The sequence below is a fragment of the Syngnathus leptorhynchus genome, chromosome 5 (assembly GCF_054491065.1).
Source record: "Syngnathus leptorhynchus isolate UIUO chromosome 5, UIUO_Slep, whole genome shotgun sequence".
NCBI classification, from domain to species: domain Eukaryota; kingdom Metazoa; phylum Chordata; class Actinopteri; order Syngnathiformes; family Syngnathidae; genus Syngnathus; species Syngnathus leptorhynchus.
In genome coordinates, this window is record NC_141199.1 from 6,100,187 (window position 1) to 6,121,174 (window position 20,988).

General features: G+C 43.1%; 1 protein-coding gene and 1 pseudogene across 2 annotated transcripts in view; one reads left to right on the plus strand and one right to left on the minus strand.

Annotated features, from left to right (window-relative positions):
- Positions 1 to 33: 33 nt before the first annotated feature.
- Positions 34 to 5,333, plus strand: LOC147056537 (uncharacterized; annotated as a pseudogene).
- A 3,313-nt stretch (positions 5,334 to 8,646) lies between these two features.
- The window catches only part of maml3 (mastermind-like transcriptional coactivator 3), a 96,384-nt gene continuing 84,042 nt past the window's right edge, over positions 8,647 to 20,988 (minus strand). For both annotated transcript variants that reach the window (XM_085911269.1, XM_085911268.1), the window contains 3 exons: positions 15,485 to 15,751; positions 14,545 to 14,620; positions 8,647 to 12,790 (listed from right to left, as the gene is read on the minus strand). In XM_085911269.1, coding sequence (XP_085767395.1) covers positions 11,715 to 12,790; positions 14,545 to 14,620; positions 15,485 to 15,751 — 1,419 coding nt within the window. In that variant the 3' untranslated portion in view covers positions 8,647 to 11,714. The remainder of the gene's footprint in view (positions 12,791 to 14,544; positions 14,621 to 15,484; positions 15,752 to 20,988) is intronic.

Below are 20,988 nucleotides of genomic sequence, written 5' to 3' on the forward strand. Positions count from 1 at the left end.
CTGACGCACTGACGGAACCCTGACAGCTTCAAAATGGCGGCGACTGCTGCGGGTACTTCGACCACCTCGGCAAGGGGCATGGGCTATTTACTGAGACACATTTTAAACGCGAATCTTTTTTTGTCTGGTGCTGAAGGTACAGCTAAAATGAACATGAACATGTTTTCTTAATGTTTGCCCTTTTTTTTAATCCGATACATCAATCAATGGGAAAATCTAAGAGACCTTTTTTTTGGAAGCTTGACATTTTTTTCCATTAAAGAATTTATTTATTAGAAATTGTGTTAATGATCAATGAGATAAAAATGTTCAAACATATACTTATTAACGACAAAATCAGAATAAAATACAATAACGGATAATGGTCTCTTTTCTTCTTAAATATATTGTATATTGATTCATTGTATTACATTGTATATATAAGAGCAAGAGTATAATAAGATTCCAATTAAATAATCTTTTGAGTTCAAACCGATAAAGCTTTCGACAGTACAGGTTTAAACTGTAATTGTACAGTTCCACCCTGCAACCTCAAGATGGCGTCATCTCGACAAAAAAGATTAAACGACATTGCTGCACACAGTGACAAAATTTGATGCTGATCATGTACCAGTAAGTCAATATTGCACCACCAATAGACTGTATGAAGGGATCCAACCATTCAAATATTTATACATAATGTAAATTCATTTATAAATCAGGTTAAAAAAGGCAATTGGAGCGCTTAGGCTCTGTGACATTGATATACATGTTTATTAAGCAATGAAACTAAAAGATAATGTCATCCAGTTGTAATGAGACAATTTTAAACGGGTGAGTCTAGGAGAGGAAGATTGAGGAAGAGAGAGAGACATAAGTGTTGCTTTATTCATGGTAGGCGACATCTTGGGCCTTGCTTTTCTGTTATCTGGTGGCCTCCTACTCCTACAGCACAACAATGGCTCCTGCTACCACATTCATCACCTTGACACACCACACACACACGCACGCACACGCGCGCACATGCGCACATGCCGTTCCACTTTGGTCCACCTCCAGTACATTTCCTCATCTTATTAGCCTGCGAGAGAGGGAGGGAGAAAAAGAATGATCTCCTAACTCATCTCCCCCTCTTGGCGACACATTTGTCGTTCTGTAAAGAACTCATAACAGTGGTTCTGGAGTGGGGGCTGATGTCCTGTGTGCAGAAGCATTTGCCTACAGGAAAACAGTGGCTGCCATTAGTTTGGATTCATCACTGAGGGTCCACTGAGCTGCCAGCTGCAATTCTCTGCAGGATGAGATCTTTTGCCCCCAGCGTTTGCCTAAAAGATATAAACATATATTTAATAATAAATATAAATTTTATATACATCTGAAAAGTGCAGCATGAATTTATATCCAGTCTTTACTCTTATACCACCAATTACAATTCAGTGCAATTAATTGCTTTCAAAGTTCACTTAATTAGTAGACAGAGTTCCCTTGTATGTAATTTACTTGCACTCAGAATAAATACTTGTTCTGAAAAGGGCTCAGTGGTTTGTCAGGGAATACTAGTGTACAAGCATTATTAAGAGTAAGACCAGGGAACTCACCATACAGGTCAGGGATAAAGGAGTGGAGAAGTTTAAAACGTGGTTAGAGAATGCAATAGAAACAAGAAAAAAAAAAAAATCAAGTTCTGAAAACCTGAAGCAGCCACTGTTCAATCCATCGTCCATCTGCAAACGAGCACATGACCATTTAATCCAGGGGTTTAATCTAAACCTTTTCCAGTGAGGGCCACATAACCTTTACCTTCTCTGATGTCAGTTTCTAACAGAAAAAGTGCGACAATCGCAGGGGTCCCTCAATGTAATCATTTATTGTTTTCCAGAAAACTTGCTGACACTCCAGCGCACAACACATATCCAAATATTAATAACCCTTTCTGAGATCAAATAACACTCTCTGGGTTCTTCACAGAATAAAATAACGCAGAAAATATAGAGGCCGATAACACTATTTATGAACTCGATAAAGAATCGAATAACCATCTCTGGGTTCTTAACAGAAAGAAAGTTATGCTGTGCCGTGAGAACATGCAAACTCCACACAGGAAGGGCCGGAGGTGGAATCGAACCTGCACCCTCCTAACTGTGAGGCGGACGTGCTACCCAGTGTGACACCGAGCGGCCCTCCCTCTGAAAATAAGAATTAAAAAAAAAAAGAAAAAGCTCCGCGGTGTCCTGCACATCCGTGCTCTCATCCAGTGCTAATGAAAAAAATTCTAAATCTTTAGTCTTCTGCTGCAGCTGGGGGATACACATTACCCCCAATTTCTTCAACACGTCTGGTAATTGTACTTGCCGACAGACTCGCGGCATTAAATTCTGGGAGGAAGAAAAAATTCCAGATGAATTAAGAGAGGGAGTCATGATCAAGATATCAAAGAAGGGAGACCTCACCAACTGCGACAACTATAGAGGAATCATGCTTTTCTCGGTACCTGGCAAAGTGCTCAACAGAATCCTACTGGAGAGAATGAAAGCATCAGTTGACCCCCAGCTCAGAGACCAGCAGGCAGGCTTGCAGAATAACAGATCATGCACGGACCAGATTGCCACCCTGTGCATAATTGTCAAAAGAATGGAACTCCTCCTTATACATAAACTTCATAGATTTGAAAAAGCATTTGACAGTGTGGACAGAGAAACAATGTGGAAACTGCTGAGACATTATGGGATTCCAGAGAAGATCATCACTCTGATCCAAAGTACCTACCAGGGAACGTCATGTAAGGTTCTACATGCACGCCAACTGTCGGAGAGCTTTGAGGTCAAGACCGGTGTTAGACAGGGATGCCTCCTATCGCCCTTTATGCTCCTCCTAGTCATAGACTGGATCATGAAGACCACTACTACGAGTAGGAAAAACGGCATACAGTGGAACCTCTGGACACAACTCGACGACCTTTACTTTGCGGACGACCTGGCTCTCCTGTCACACAACCACAATCAGATGCAGGACAAGACTACCAAACTAGCAACCACATCGCTTGGGGCGGGATTAAGGATAAACAATAAAAAGACCAACCTGATGAGGATAAATACCTCACCCAACAACCCAGACACAGTAGAGGGCAATCTCATACAGGTAGTTGACTCCTTCACATACCTCAGCAGCATCATAGATAGTCAGGGGGGCACAGCGAGGGTAGGCAAAGTCAGAGCAGCATTCATTATCCTAAAAAACATCTGGTCCTCCAAATAAATAGCCACAACAACTAAAGTGCGTATGTTCAATTCCAACGTGAAAATTATCCTTCTCTACGGTTCAGAGATGTGGAGAAGGACAAAAACGACATGGCAGAAGATACAAACCTTCATCAACTGCTGTCTGAGGCGCATCTTCAGAATCAGGTGGCCAGACAAAATCATAAATGAAGAACTGTGGCAGAGAGGAAGACAGGAGCCAGTAGAAGAAACAAATCCTGAGGCGAAAGTGGGGATGGATTGGACATACCCTGAGGAAACCAGCAGCTACTACCACACGCCAGGCCCTGACTTGGAACCCCCAGGGGAAGAGAAGGCGAGGACGGCCCCAAAACAGCTGGAAACGGGACACTGAGGCAGAACTCAGCTGGGGGGAGGCAGAAAGGACACCCCAAAACCGTGTTAAATGGAGAAGAGTCGTCGGTGGCCTATGCTCCACGAGGAGCGATGGGCCTAAGTAAGTAAGTAATGTGGTAAACAAAACCATTTTGCAGGACAATGCCGCTCCACGTTCAGAAATCAAAACACAAAACAACACAAAGACAACAGACGACACCAGTACACACATCAGAAAGTACGTACATCATGTGGCCAGCACGAAAGGAGACAAGCAGTCTCAAAGTCTACATGATTCCAGGGGATAGTTTCTCCATAATAATACAACCCGGGACGAGTCGTGACACAAATGCCTGAACTTTGGCATTTCATCAGCTGCGGAGGTGTTTCAAAACACAATCTGCCAGACCCTCCAGGGCCTCAAAGGGGTAAAAAATTTGAGTGACGACATCATTGTCTACGGTACTTCCCAGTCCGAACATGATGATAACCTCAGAGCTGTGTTCCAGAGGATTAAACCCACGGGATGCTGGTGAGATCAGGAGTCTGCTTGGTATGGGCAACTACTGCTCTCGGTTCATTAAGGACGTTGCCTCCATCTCTGCTTCAATGCGCGCACTCACGAGGAAAGACGTACAGTGGGAGTGAGGACCAGATCAAGCTCTCGGTGCTGAGAGCCATCAAGGATGGTCTCACCAGCGACACCACCATGTCCTACTTTGAGCCAAGTAAGGAGACAGAGTTGGTTGTCGACGAAAGCCCCGTTGGGCTAGGGGCTATTCTTTACCAAAAGGTGGATGGAGAGAGAGACACACCATAGCGTACGCAAGCCTTGCACTAGCTGTCGTGTGGGGCTGTGAGCACTATCACCTGTACATCTACGGACATCCATTCACACTTGTGACTGATCACAAAGCCCTTGAAACCATCTGGAACAACCCCAGATATGAAACCACCTGCAAGAATCGAACGGTGGGGACTGAGGCTTCAGCCCTACAACTTTAGAGTGGAGTACAGAAAAGGAGCTGAAAATCCAGCCGACTACATTTCCCGTCTTCACAGACCAACGACCGTACTCGAGTAGCGAAGATTGCAGAAGAGTACATCAACTTCACGTTTCATCACACCACACCAAAAGCGATGACCCTCACAAAGATCAAAGTGGAGACTCTGAAAGACCCCTGTCTTACAAAAGGTCAGTGAACACATCAGACACAACACGTGGAACAAAATCACAGACAACGCTGAACATGCTAACATTCTGAGACAGTTCAAACAAATCAGCAGCGAGGTGACAGTATCCCCCGCTGAGGACATTATTCTGAGAAACACTAGAATTATCATACCCTCGACCCTGTCCTACAGCTCGCACACGAGGGACATCAGGGAATAATAAAAACAAAAAACCTTCTCTGAACAAAAGTGTGGTTCCCAAACATAGACCAGCAAGCAGAGGCCATAGTCAACAACTGTATAGCATGCCAGGCAAACACACCAGTCACTCACATGGAGCCATTACAGATGTCAGAGCTGCCCGAAGCTCCCTGGCACAGCACAAGTGCAGACTTTTATGGACCTCTTCCCACTGGAGAATATCTGCTGGTCATTGTAGAAGACTACACCCGGTACCCAATAGTCAAAGTTGTGAACTCAACTTCTACTAACACAGTCATACCAGTCATGGCCAGTCACACACCACCGCCACGATATCTGTTGCGACACAATAGATGTCCTCCTTCGTATCTTCGTGATTACGAGTAGTCTCGAATTTCTGCAGGCACTGAAAACGTTTAAATTCAGTTTGCAAGTGAAGTTTGATGCGATGTAAACTGTTTTATTGGAACAGGTTTAATGCACAAAAAATCAAGGTGTTGTCCCAATAGAGAGGTTTGTTTTCAGGTATTACTACAAACAAATTAGCAGTAAAGAATGTAGAAAGAAAACGTCAGCATTCAAGTTTGTCTATTGTTTCAAAAACGGCATTCAAGTTTGTTTATTGTTTAAAAACAATGGCTATCATAAAAAGTTATTCAGGGCGTGGGTCGGCAATTACTTTTGGATGCGGGCCAAAAAAAAACCAGACAATGTCATCGCGGGCCATTGCTTTATTTTTTTTTGGGGGGGGGGGTCCCCTACTATTTAAATGATTAATTATTACATCATATTAAAATAAACATCATCTTACTTTTAAAATGGATTTAATTTAATTCCATTTGCGCTTGTTATGTTGTCAATTTAACGAAATATAGACTATAGACAGGACACTTTTTTTTTGCATTACGCACACTCGCGTGTCAATACCGTTCCGACCTGTGCGTCATGGATAACTGAAACAGGATGTTCCACCTGTTGTGGTCACTAAGGACTATCATACCTCAATAAATGTTTCGAATTTGATGGGATTGTTGTATGGCATACAATCTCATCAAATGTATGCCGTTTTTTCTCCCCCAAAAATGTGGGGTTGAAATTTTTTTTTTTAATACATCATATTAACGTCATCTCGCGGGCCAAACAGAATAGATGACGGGCCAAAATTGGCCCGCGGGACCCTATTTGACGACCTATCGTCTAGGGGTACAGTTGTCTTATGTTCTGACACCGTGATATCCATCCCCACATGTGTGAGAGATGGTGAGAATGTGTGTCTAAGTTACAAAAAAGAAGAAAGTTTTTGACAGCTTTTTATGTGGTAGTACGAATTTTTATTGCGACCTGCATTTTGCTGTATCAAAGTAAATGTCATGAAAAGGGGAAAAACCCGACATGGAAGCGCAATGTGTTGTGTTGGGTTCTTTTACAAATAATGACTGCTGCTTTGAGTTGACAGGGAGCCCCAGTCTCTTTATTCATTGTATATTTTCTTCCCTCTAGCGGTAAAAGGCGGAACTACAATGATATGGACGATATTACGCAATATAGGTTTGAAATTCGGGTTATAGTTTCAATGTCGAAGTTAAAACTAGGCTTGCAGCTTCCGAATGCCATACGTGATGGGTGTTGTAAAAATTTGCTTTAACGATTGACGAGCAAAAATAGGAAACCTTAGAGCCCCTGGTATTCCCATCCAGGCAATAACGAGGTCCGACCCTGCTTAACTTCCAAGAAGGGGGGATCTCATGGTAGTATGCCCGTGAGCAGTGAATGATGTCAACATTTTGCAACATTTCAACTTTAGAATTCCAAAGTGAATTTTTCTTTTAAACCTGTAGTTTTCGTTTCGTTCCAAATTCCCCAAAATTTTGGCGCAATTGTTGTTTTTTTATTATTCCCATTCATTCTCTATGGGGCATTCAACATTTGCTCTAACTTTTACATTTTTCAACCGATTCAACCCATTTCAACTGTTCATCATTTGCCTACCTATTCCACAACTTCTCGCTTACCAAAAATTCCAAATTTTCAATTTTGAAATTCACGCCAAATTCTCCAAAATTTCACTTTACGCTTCTCATTTCTACATTTCTCAAGTAATTCAACTCGTTCCAACATCAATCTGCAGCATTTCCCAAGATTTTATTCAGCTTCTTCGCCTTCACATGCAATTTCTCCAGAAATAGCATTTTCTAGTTTTTGTTGTTGTTTGCATTTCAGCTGGCCTCATTGGGTTTGTGTGCGTGATTGAAGAATTTAAACCGTTCATCGATTTATTTGTTTATTAATTGATTGATTGATTTATTACTGTTTTCATAGCAGTAATGAACCTCTTGGTTGTCTGTAATCATGTTTCTGGGTGTGGGAATGCAATGAACAATTTTGCCAGCAGCCGCCCCCAACTCTCATCACCCTGCTGTCCTTCAGAATCCCCCCTCATCTCGTTTTTCTCTGTCCAAGATGGTGTCGCTATTGAGCATGAGTAATGTCACCGCTGCAAGTCTCCATTTATCAACGTCAGATGGGAGAACAGTGCGTCTATGGCGGATATGCGGGTGTGTACAGGAGAAAGAAGAAGCTAGGCTGTGAAGAGAAGAGAGATTTAGCAGTGACTGGAGGAGGGAAGGTAGATAAAGGTGGTTGCAATGAGGAGGCAAGGTGGCTGACAGAGAGAGCAAAGGAAGGTGTTTGGAAAAGATGGATCCCAGCTTGGAGGAGGGAAGGTAGATAAAGGTGGTCGCAGTGAGGAGGCAAGGCGGCTGACAGAGAGAGCAAAGGAAGGTGTTTGGAAAAGATGGATCCCAGCAGCAAGATTCTGCGCCTTTGTGTGGTCCGTGAAATACAAGAGTCATAGATTCATCGGTGCTATTATTGACAGGATAATCAAAGTGGAAGTCAACCCCCAAATTTTCTTTGGACATGACCAGTTGTTGAGGCAACCAGTTGTTAGGTTTGGGGGCAACTACCTTTTGGTGCAGGAACTGATAACTTTGAATTGTCACTTTTTGGTTCTTTTATCACAAACAGGGTACCCTGTTTGTGATAAAAGAACCAAAAAGTGATTGAAAAAAGGAAACAGAATGAACTTAGTACAACAACTTTGAATTGTTTTACCCCCTTAATGAATCACCATAAAAAATTTTCCTTTGGGTATCTTTGTGTTTTTTTTACGTTCATTTGATGCGCTTAAACATTAAAGTGACAGTGTGCAGAATTTTGTGCCATCTAGTGGTGAACTAATAGAATGGAACAAAGTTTAAGGGTATGAATTTTGAAGAATGTGCAAAACCACAAAGAAACCACACTTTGCAAGTCTACCACGATGTCCTCAGTAGAAGTACAAGCAAAATCTCATCACAAACAACTTCTCGTATTCCCGCAAGTGCATTTGATACACATGCTGTCGTCATTGATCCAGATGGCAGCGAGACATATCAGCAAGGTCAGCACTCTGTACGATGAGGCGTGAGCCATGTAATGTAATTTGCGATTACTATACAAATTTATTGTCATTTCTGTCATATTATTATTATTTTCTTGTTTATTGTCATGAAGATCAGATCATGACAAATATAACCAATATATAATATATAATATAACCAATATATAAAGCAGTATTGACTAATTTGTTTTCTGAAATCTTCTGCAGACCGCAAAGTCATAGATCAAGAAATAAATAAAACAACAACTGATTCTGATCTGCGAGAACATTCTCTTTATTATATTTTAAAAACAAAAAAGTTTTTGTAATTCTGTTTTGTTACAGTTTCAGAGTTCTGTACAGAGTAAAAAGAAATAAGCACTGCTTAAGAACAGTCAACTCTCAAACTAGATAAACAAAAGAAAAGGAGGTTGACAATAGAAATTAGTAGTAAGACATTGTCTGAAGTGCAATGGCATAGCTCAGATGGGTTAATCATGAAACAAAAAAAGTCTAAATTAAAAATACTTCTCTATATTGGCCAACAAACAGTAATTCTTTACAGAGTAGAGACTGTTCTGTTATCTGATGTAATTAAACCTGTAAAAACATATTTACAAATAGCCATTATCTTATATATATATATATACTTTTTCTTATAATCACATACTGTATGTCAGCACCAGTAAAAAAAACAAAAAAAAACAAACAAACAAACAAACAAACAAACAAACAAACAAACAAACAAACAAACAAATAACACAAAACAATAAACATTGACAATAGTTTTTTTGTTTTGTTTTGTTAAAATGTTGTCTACCGACTTGGTCCCAGAACACATTGATAATTGCAGAACGTTTGTTTTGCTGAAGCGAATAAACAAAGTCAGGATGAACCTTCACTTTAAAGAAGACAAGACTAACCCTAAGAGTGACGCAGGAGCGCTTCACCACCTCACAAAGGCCAACCTACTTTAGGGCTCTGACAGTGTTGGTTTATTTGTCATTGAAGCCTACTTGGAGTTCTTTGCAAAGTTTTGGACACCAACACTGAAGTTTGACTACTTTTAACAAGAAAGGCTCAAGTAAAGGCTTTGTTTTAATGTCTTCATAAAACTGCTACAAAATAAACCAATTGTCAAACCCGGTATAGACAAATGGAGAACTTCAACTCCCCAAACAATGACAAAAATAAAAGACAACCTCATTTGCAGGTATTAAAAAAAGTCACCAGCTCTTCTAGGGTGTTTATTTAAAGGGTCGGATCACACAATACCAACAACCATGAAAACAAAAGCAGTAATGGGCATGGAGTTCCTTTTACAGGGAAGAAGGCTTTTTGGTTTGTTAACTACGGCGTCATCCTCCAAACATTCACACCGATGAGCTGACGACACAATAACGCACAGCCACAAAATGATACAATTATGGAAGGAGGAGGTAAGATCCCTAAAAGCATTGATACTTTTCGCCATGCTCATATTGATTTTCAAACCCTAACAGAGATGGAAACTTCAGGCTTCTCACCTGGGGAAGCTCATAAACTGTACGACGCTCGACGAGATGGCAGAACAAGCAATCGCAGAATCTAATGAAGAAATCCCAAAGGTTTAGCAGTGGTTTATTTTTCTAGTAAAGCACCAGAGAGGGGGACAACATAATTCTTCACAGTAGGTTTATAGTATGACACCATTAAGTCGGAGCTCATTTATTTCATTGCGGCGCGCGGTAGTGAAGGAAAGCCACAAGGTAGCAAACGGATGTGACGCGATGGAGGAGGCTGTGCTGCAAGAAGAGGACAAAAAGATTTCGAAAAGACAAGTCCAATTAAATAAGGCCAATTTCTATTATTATTTTTTTTTAAACGAGAAAGACATTAACCAGCATCACACTTTGGAGGTCAAACAACAACTAAGAAAACAACATTAGGGGAGGTGGGGGTGCTTAAAGAGAGCAATTTTCACTTTTCGTCTTTTTTTTTTTTTTAAATAAAAGAAGTCACTTGTGGTGCTTGGATACATTCAGTGCCCAGTGATCATTTTGCCTTCACTGCGTCCGACGCATGCAATGTGCTTTGTGCCACACGGGCAGAGCGCTTCATGTCGGTAACCTATCACGGGTCCTCGCAGATTACTCGTGTCGTCAATTTAAACAACTGAATGTGCATGTGCTAGCTTTAGCTGCCTGTTAGCTCCTTCGTTCTCTTTGTGTTCTTCTACTGTACATGGATGCTTGTCATCCCCAGACATGCACAGAAACAGGACCTCCCCCTTCCCTCCAATGAAAAAATAAGCTGGTTGCCTAGCCAAAAAAAACACACAAAAAAAACAGGCGAGGACAGAGACTCTCACTTGATGAACATCATTTGTTTTGTTGTGATGTTCACAATTTCAACAGCAAAAGGAGTGTTGAGAGCGAGGAATGATCCTCTGGAGAAAGGGTGGGAAAGATGTGTGTGGGGGGGCAACAAATAGATCAAATGGAAAGAGTGAGCGTGAGATGGAGGGAGAATTATTGGTGCGTGTTGGAGTGTGTATGGGGGGCACATTTTGAAGACAGGAAATGGCAGGATTGAGAGTACTTTGGACTCCCTCTCAGCTCCTCACACAGTAGAGAGATGTGAAGCACTGAGCTGGGTGGCACAAACACAAATAAACTGCTGTCTTGAGGGCAACTTTTTTTCCCCTTCCATCAGTCTGATGTGCTGAAGCTACGGCTCAAAATGCTCTTGCACAAGACAAAATGATTTCTCAGTGCACATACACGCGCCCAACACAGGAACTCTGAATTGGCATCTGGATGTTTTCACCTTGAATTCAAAAGGCTTCTTTACTTCTAGATCTTAGGTGCAGAGTTGCCATATTTGTCGCTCTAGTGAAATGCTTGTGCGGTGCTAGCTACACAAAGGCATGGCCCAACTTAGGAGGGCATCCTCTTTGGGTCCAGAGTCTGCTGTTCAAAGTGAAGGAACCTTGTGTCAAAATATTGAAGAAAGCCATGTGCTTTAGGTCCAACCAGAAAGGTCCTGTTGAAAGAGACGAGGAGGTTATGTCATAAGATCTCTCACCCAAAGCTTGCCACACTCGACTCTAACCCTGTGTATGTGACAACCTCCAAGAGACACACCCAGAGACAAATGTAGGAAGCTCTGCACCTAAGGTTCCTAACAGAAGAATCCTTTTGGGAAAACACATATTTGACAACCAAGAAGGATCAAAGTTGCCGCAATTGCACTACTGCGGCATGACAGAGAATCTACACAGACAACACTTAACATTGGACTCCATTTGCATCTTGAAATGTTTAGTTCATCCAGTCAAAACTCATCTCCAGTTTTTTTTTTTTAGGCTATTGGCTGGGGAAAAACTCCTCCATCCAACCGTCACTCGAGTCCAGTTCTGCTCCTGATCCATCCCCCAATCCAAAGGCTCCTCCACTGGAGGGCCCGCCCCCATATCCATAGGATGACATGTCTTGATTGGCTGTCCTTTGGTAGCCTTGCGTCTGACTACCAACACCTCCGGGTCCGTAAGGTCCAGACCCCCCTCCAGCCCCTAGGCCGGGACCCCCGGGGCCGGGCCCAAATGCCCCCATTCCAGCCACCCCTGGACCCAAAACCCCTTGGTTTAATCCCTGGCTCATGACCATGGGCCGGGACTGGTTGGTCCTTGGCTGACCGCCGATGTGAGCGCCCATTGGGCCACCCATACCCGCTGCCGGGTTGCCCACCCTGGGGTCCATCCCCTGGGCCATCCCTTGGCCCGGCCCCTGAAAATGTTGCTTGGCCACTCGTGGGGGTTGACCTGGCTGCATTCCGTAGCCCTGGGCGGAACCAAACCCGACCCTGTCCCCTCCTGCTCCTGTAGTCCTTCCCATGCTTTGTAGACTTTGTCCTTGTTGCTGTGGCCAGCCTCCCCCGGCCATGTGGCCGCCACCGCCGCCCGCTCCCAGCATACTTTGCAGTCTTTGTGCTTGGACTTTGGCATTAGTTGGGCCTTTGAGGGGTTGCTGGGCCATGGGATTCATCAACATCCCTTGTCCTCCATAGCCTCCGGCGCCACCTGCTCCAGGCCCACCCGGCATACCTCCAACTCCAGGACCTGCGCCTGCTTGCCGATTTTGCCCTCCAACTGGGTTGTGCTGCTGCGGAAGACCGAGGGAAGCTTGCACACTTTGGCCCTGGTGCTGTTGCTGGTGGATCATTTGGCTCATGGAGGGGTTGAGCCCGTAGAGGGAACCTTGGTTAGACCCTTGGGTGCTGTAGGGTAGGCCCATGTCAGCTTGGGGTCCTACGGAGCTCCCCTGGCCCTGGACAGAGCTCATCTGGACCATCTGCTGCTGGTTCTGCTGCTGCTGTTGGAGAAGCCGTGCAGCCCGAATGCTCTGGAGAGCTTGGCTCCTTGATGCCAGATCTTGAGGAGGACCTGTAAATAATACATAATATGTACTATAGTCAATAATAATTGACAACCACATTATGTCATTTATAAGACATGGACATTTTGTAGAAGGGTGGTGGTGACAGCTGAACTTAAACCATTGAAGTGAAACATCAGAACTAAAAACCTCTGCTATGGTGAGTGAATTCAATCATTTGAAAACACTCTGGTTGCATTTCTTAAAGATTAAGAAAACATTCACGAAATATATAAAGGCAGATATTATATGCATGAATAGTTTCTCTATGGAATAATGCTCCAGTGAAGTTTGAGGTTTCCAGATCATCATTTACAAAATGTATTTTGTTCCACTTTAACATACTGGTCACTTTATTGTGACAGAGCGGTCGCTAAAATTTTGAAAATATTTTTAAAGTCCTGATGTACTTTCCAAAATTTAAGTGGACCTCAGTGCGCAGGGAGCGTAATTTGATCCGATCGCGCAACCGCAGCGCGCCGGGCGCTCATTGTCGCATTGCTTTAGGAGCGTCTTTGTGTTTTAGGATGGCTTTACTGCTCCCACTTGCTTCCTTTGGAGGCATGATTAGAATCGATGCAATCCTCAGAGTAACGAGAATGTAATAACGAACGGAGTCAGTTGGCTTGCGGGTCCTCTCGGCTCATCTGGCGAGATTCGACAACCGAATTTCGTCCGACATCCGAAGCAAAAACATCTCGAATTTTTTGTACGAATACCGATTTGTTCGAGAACCGGGATGTTCGAAAACCGAGGCCTCCACTTCATCTTTAAACAGTGTGAATTCAATTCAACTCTTACTACGGAGTTAGTGACACTTTCCTTTCCTGTCGAGGTCTTCTAGCGTGGAAATTGCTCTAAATCCTGTAATAAACCCACTTCTGACATCATTCCACTAATCCCTCACCTCACAGCTTGGCGTGCAACAGTAACAGTGCGAGAACAAAGAGGATCACACTCTCAGGATTTGTGCAGTGAGTAGACGTACGGCACGAATAATTGTAGACATACTAAACGTGAGCATGACTGAAATTTGAGGCGAGACAAGAGACGAACCGTTTTTACCTACTTCCGTAGATAAATGATCGGGAAACAACTCGGGCCCACGTGGCTTACTCGATATCTTTTGGACTTTCAGTTATATATTCTCTGATGGCTACAAAAGCCTTTCATCCCGAATTTGCACCTCCCTTACCGAATAGTTTTCATCTCCCCATCATCCTCACACCCACTCTCTGTCACTTTCTGTCGTTCCTGCCAGCCTCTCCACGTTCCAGATCATCTACCTATTCTTCTTGCTACCACCCCCCTCCATCCTCTCTCCCACTTCACTCCTCTCATCCATCTCTCTGACTTCACCGGAACTCTGGGGGATCCAGGACAGACAAGTTGCCTTGGTAACAGGCAGAGTAGGAGAAATCACTCTCTTTTTTAAAAGACACACACACACACACACACACACACACACACACACACACACACACACACACACACACACACACACACACACACACACACACACACACACACACACACACACACACACACACACAAAGGGAGACAAAATAATCTAATCTGAATGCCGGAAGGTATATTTGATAGAAACAGATCGAGGGGATCAGAAAACCATTGGTTCTAAAATTAATGAGGTATTTTTGTAAATATTGAATTTAGACCATCTATGTCTGATTACAAACTGCTTCTTTGGACTCGGTGTGTAGTTAAATACATGTAGAAATGTTTGCTCGTGTTGGTTATTCACCTTGATACTGACTGACTTGAGGGAAGGGATTCCTCTGGCCTTGGCCCATCGGTCTTGGGAGATGCTGCTGTTGGAGCTACGCAAACACACACACACACACACACACACACACACACACACACACACACACACACACACACACACACACACACACACACACACACACACACACACACACACACACACACACACCAATGTAATGTCATATAATAAAAACATTATAAATCAAAAGACAAATTACCAGAGTGTATTAAAAGCAGATGTGGTGTACACAATATGGTAAGATGTTGTGAAATCTCATCAAAGTGTTGATGCTTGTGGAGTTACTTACAGCGTTTGCTTTTTGTCTGCACGTTCTTTCATTAGTATGTGTAAATAGAGAATCCCTCAAAATGAATAGAGACATTAAGCCAGACTTTAGTACTTGGATTGCAGTGTAATCCATCTTTAGATGTTTGATACAGACAGATTGACCAGTACTAACTTGGAAGCAGAAGTTGCAGCCCATTGCGTTTGCGTGGGCTGTGCGCGCTTCTGTAATTCAGAAGAGACACACTAAACCTCAGCGGGGTGTTCCCTTCCAGACCGCAATTTAAGTACATCTGTGTATGTTTTTGCAGAGCCAATTGAAAAGTAACATGGTGGGTGGTGACTTCAGAGTCCAAGACTGGTTAACACTTGATTCACTCAGAGAGAGAAGTAAAAAGAAAACAGCCCATTATCACAGCAGGTGGGATTCGGCCAACAACATGAACATAAGCGTGCACACATGCTGCAGAGATGAAAAGGAAGTGGTGAAGAGGGTAATTAGACATGCAGCCAGACAACAGTGGGGAACATCAGGGGATGGATAAAGTGCTCCTATTCAGTGTACAGAAGAAAAAAAACAATGTAGGCCAAAATGATAACATGTCATGGATCTCCATTTAGTGTAGCTCACCTGTTCGGCCAGGAGTTGCTGATGCTGCTGCTGTCTCTGCTCTCTGAAGAGCTGCTGCTTCTGCTGCTCCATCATGTGCATCTGTACCCTCTTCTCCTGCTCCATTGCCATCATCTGTTTCATCATGGCTGCCTGCTGCTGGTTTCCCGCATAGCCTGGAGGTGGACCTGACCCCTGGTTAGGCCCCACCCCTGAGGCCACGCCGCCGGCAGGGTGTGGAGGTGGGATGGCGCCAGGAGGTCGGGACATACCCACTACACCTTGTTCCTGGAGAGACATACGGTAAAGAGAAAGAGGCAATTGTCAGTTCCGTTGAGGGTAGTCACGGGTGGTGACTGGCGACATACTGGGACTAAAGTTTGGCCCGCGGATGTTCATTGACAGGGTGGTGGGGTGTGGACGGCAGCCGTCATGCACCAAACTAATCGTCAAAAAGTTGTTGTTGGGGTGAGGTGGGGGTTGACTAGGCCCTGAAATGGACTGGCCTTTTGGGACTCTCCCAAAATTCCCCTGGCGGAGGCAGAGGCGGATTGCGGTGGTGGCTGACGACTTGCAAGCACCTAGATTTTCAAGCCACGTCGGCCGCTCCGCACAGTCCTTTGATGCTGAGGTTTTTTTTTCTCCAAATCCATACTGTGCTCTCTTTAAGGGAGTTTAGTCTGGACTTTTTTTCTCTGCTACTCTGTTATGTTTTCTTTTTTCTTTGCATCTTCGAAAATGTATAAGGTGCTGTAAGAGGCGGCGTGACAGACTCTTGTTTTGTATTACCTGGTAGGTCATCGTTTTTTTTCTGTCACTTGAACAGGGATGACCTGGTTGGTCATCATTTTTTTTTTAATCGGTTGTGTCTATTCCTACATGTGGTAAAATGATAATCCGGTGTTCATATTCTGTATGAGCTAATGTGCTCATAGTAGCATTCATGAACTGTATAAACCCAAACTGAACTTTGAACAAAAATTTCAACCAACTGGCAGTTGACCATGCGTTGTAACTCCACACATCTTTGCCAGTTTTGTTGAATTTTCTTTCTATGTTACTTTTAATGCATTGTCATGTATTTAACCCTGGCTTGTTGTTCATTCACAATAGATTATAAATGGACTATTGGAATGTTTTGGTGAACACACACTGCAATATACAATCACTGTTGAAATTATTGTTTCTAGTTTATATTGGTTTGTAAAATGGGATTCATTCTAGTAGCATTGTCATATCGTAATGACAAGTTGTCAGTGCAAAACAAGTTTACATTGGGTGACATCTAAGCCATGTTCAAAGAAGTTTTGAAATATATTTGATGGAAATAAATCACAATTGCAACATGAAGTGGAATGATCAAGAATCACTATCTGCGAGTGATCAAATGACAGTACTTGGATTCGTATTTCATCTGAATGAAGTAGTATCGATGTATCTCTACACCTATTGTATACAACAAGCACATGTGCATTCTTTTGTATCTTCGAAACAGATGTCTCCAAAGGAGTTACCCAAAAGTGTCACAACACCGCATAAATTCAGCCGCTTTGTTGCATAAAAGTGTAAAAAGGTATCTTTAGCCACATCATCCTGAATCTCCGCAATAGCAATGGTGATTGGTCCTTACTGCATATATTATCTCCTTATTAGCATATAAAGAGCATTTCCTTCCCCACTTAGCCATATGCTAATCTGCTTGGCTCACAGGGGGAGCATTTACTGTATGAATTTCCTAAAGCTCCATGACTGGATATTGTTTAGCCCAACGAAGGGAAGCAGTAGGTGTCTGAGAGCAAAGTGACATCTGTACACATCAAAATGCATCAGCACAGTCTCTCGCATGACTCAACGACAAAGCACATGCACTTGCAGGTCTACGAAGACAGCAGATGTGGGATTAGGTTTTAGCCTCCTAAACTGTATTGAAGCGTCGGAGATGACAAAAACCCGGTGGAGAAACCAGAACCGTCGTTTCCAGATGGTGCAGACAGCCACACCAGACTGATCGATGCTTTCAGCTGCTGTCTTCCTTGGGTTCACCACATTCAGACAACAGAGATGGAGGGAAGCGGAGTAGTTTCATAAACTGACCAACAGGTGGCACTGGTGACCTTTAAACAGCTGTGTGTGTGTGTGCGTGTGTGTGCGTGCGTGTGTCATTGGTCTCTTAGCAGATGGCTCAATCATGACTGCTCTGATCTACGATTCTGCCGTCTCCCCCACGCACAACCCTTTTTTTTTTTCACATCTTTCCAAATGCTCCACCATTAAAAACTCTCTCTGCTCCTCTTCAATCTTTTGGAAAACGCAGGGCCCCTTGGACGTCTGCGTTGTGTGTTTATGTTGGTATATAAGCAGGCTATAGGAAACCGATGCAAGACAAACAAACATCCAATTGCATGTTAAAAAGGCTGGCAAATGACAGGAGGAAGATGACATTTGAGCTGCTTTGTGCAAGGTGGAGTGAGGGAGGGAGAAGATCAAGGAGGAGAAAACGGTGGCCGCGGGAAGAAGAAGAAAGCAACAGTTGCTGCGGCAAGGACCAGATGGTTCTTGGATCAGAAGCTACGGTTGCCCTTCACAACACTTGGCACACACTCACGATCTTACACCTAATCTGTTCCATGTAAATATTCTACTTGGGAATCTTTTGTCACATTTGTAAAATACGAGTCATCTCAATTGTCTCTTTACCTCTTGTTGTCTGTTCCTGCAGACAGTAACTACATTCTGCCACTTCTGCACTGTGCAACAGAAATGGGTCAATGCCTACTGAGGCTGCCATGTACACAAGTCAAGTTGCCAGTTTGCTGCAGGAAAGGAAGAAAGGATGTGGTGGAAAAAAGATGCATTACAGGTTGTTTGTTAACAAATGATATTCCATACATGAACAGACTTGGTGGCATGGACGGACGGGTGCTTGGCTCTATATGTTGTGCTTGTTCAAAACTAGATAGATGTATGTATGCACGTGTCCACACGAGTGGGCCATAGAGGGCCGTGTCAAGTTGCTTGTGCGCCGCACTTGAGGCACAAGCTCTAAAAATGAACAAGATTTGGGGAATTTTAGAGGAACGGTCACATATTCACACTTCTACACCTTGTGGACAGCTTTCCAGAAGGGTTGAAGCTGTTGTATCTGCATGGGATGGGCTGACATCATATTGAAGCCTTTTGATTAGGAATGCGATGTCACTCAAGACTCCTCTGAAATTACCTAAATAAATTGCAAGAACGTAATGAAATAGCTTTCGCTTTATTGCAGTACACTTTTCATGGCCTTGCCATTTTGTAGATTTTTTTTCACGGGGTGTCAGCGTATTATGCCATTATCCATCCATCCATCCATCCATCCATCCATCCATCCATCCATCCATCCATCCATCCATCCATCCATCCATCCATCCATCCATCCATCCATCCATCCATCCATCCATCCATCCATCCATCCATCCATACGTTCATTCATTTTTACAGTGTCGGAATGATAAAAGGCAAATGGAGTGCACTTATATAGTGCTTTTATCAATACCCTGGTCTTCGAAGCTCTTTACAAAGTCTCACATTCAACCATTGGCATACCGATTCATACCTGCACTGTGCTCTGATGCAATACGTCCCTGTTTGAAATTGCGATGGTGCGCACCGGCACTCTGGTTTCAGAGCACTCTGAATAACCGTTCGGCACTTTTGATCGACGTTCTGTTCAGAAACTCGGAACCTTATTCAAATGTGTTGTTGAATCTGTTCGCCAGTTACTATACTTTATTCTACATTTTAAAAGTAACATTTATTAAGTGTAACAAGGATTCAGAAGGAAATTGTTTAAGGGTGTGAGGATGCTCGTAACTTAAAAACGTTAAGATAATTAACACTCGACCGGGGCAGAGCAGGCTCCTCTCACAGCCTGCGTGCGGCTCGCTAGTTGTTCTTCATTTTGCATTTTAAAAGTGAAACTTATTGAGCATAACAAGTATATTTTATGAGTTTGATATAGTTTAGTATCGCCCCACTGTAAAGTACAAAAACAAACATATTTTTGAATAAGCTAAACAATTATTCATTAGAACATATGCACTGGCAGTGTTGGGGTAAATGTTGCTGCCTTTCATTTGGACGGTGTGGGTTTGATTCCCAGCCAATGTCCCCAATATCCAGCCACTACTGGTACCAAGTCTGAACCAAGAAAATGGGGTGGGTTGCATCAGGAAGGGCATCTGGTGTATAGCAAATCATGCAATTCACTTGCTGTGGCAACCTCCAACGGGACAAGTTGCAAATTTTAAGAATCAAATAACTAGACTTGCTTTACCTGACGTGAGTGCGCAGTGGAACCTTTAAAATGCAAGACTGTAAAATGCATACAATACAATTCTTCTGTAGAAAAACTATAAAGAAAGGTGAGTGAAATATTTTTACGGCGATTGACATTCAACTATAATAAGCACATGTAAAGTGTGCTGCAGTTGAGGAGCTCTCCGCTTGAGCTTTTCATGAAGTATGAAATGTGCTGGTCAGAACTAACTTGAGGAAACCCAACACATTTGTGTTCTTTGATGGGCAAATTTGCTGCTCCTGCAGATAGCTTCATAGCGACATAGCGTATCACCGCATACACATCGACGGTGAGCAGATGGCGCAGTCAGACCTGACAATATTCAAATAGCCTTGCAACTCCACGTGTGAAGATGCCACCACTTTGACCCACACACGTACAAGAACAAGGACATGAAGATGTACTCTATGGAGCCAAAGTCACCCACTGTCCCTAACACCACCTCCTCATTCTCACATATAGTTAGTTTCTCCCCAAAGAGAGTTATATTTAAACTGCTGGAGAGCAGCCTTCTTCCCCACAGTGGTCTGTTTAATCTCTAACATCTCTGGGCTCTAAACCCGAATTGGCCTATTTCTGAACTACACACAGAGTGTATATGCTTAGGAAAACAGTTTGGAAGTAACTATACACACTCAAGATTAGAGAACAGTAAACGGGGTCGAATCCTTTGCCAATAAGTGAATCAACACGGTGCAGTGCTATGAAACCCGGATTTGAAAACATACAATTACAATAAAGATTCCGATTCTAAAATAGCTACCAGAAAGTGTTGACCAAAATTACCCACAGGATAAAAATGATAGCACAGTTTTCACCCTGGTTTTGTAGTCTCAGGCTGAAATTAGCCTGCTATGTGGGGAGGATTTACCTGCTTGCCTGTGGCAAAACCACTGCCAAGTACTTGTTCTCAATCAACCCAGAGTTTGTCGCAAAAAGCGACACATTAACCGCCAGAGATGGGCACTTTAGCAAATGTTGCCAGTTTTTCCTCCGGTCTTATCCTTTTGTCCTTATTCATAATATACGCAGTTGTCACTCATCCTTGAAAAGGGCTTCCGTCCCAGAAACCCAAACAATGTTTTCCAAATACACAATAATAAAGATTTAAACCTCATTTACAATGCATGTCCATTTCACGTACGGGCAAAAAGCAGATGGCAATATCGTACAAGATTTGGTTGGA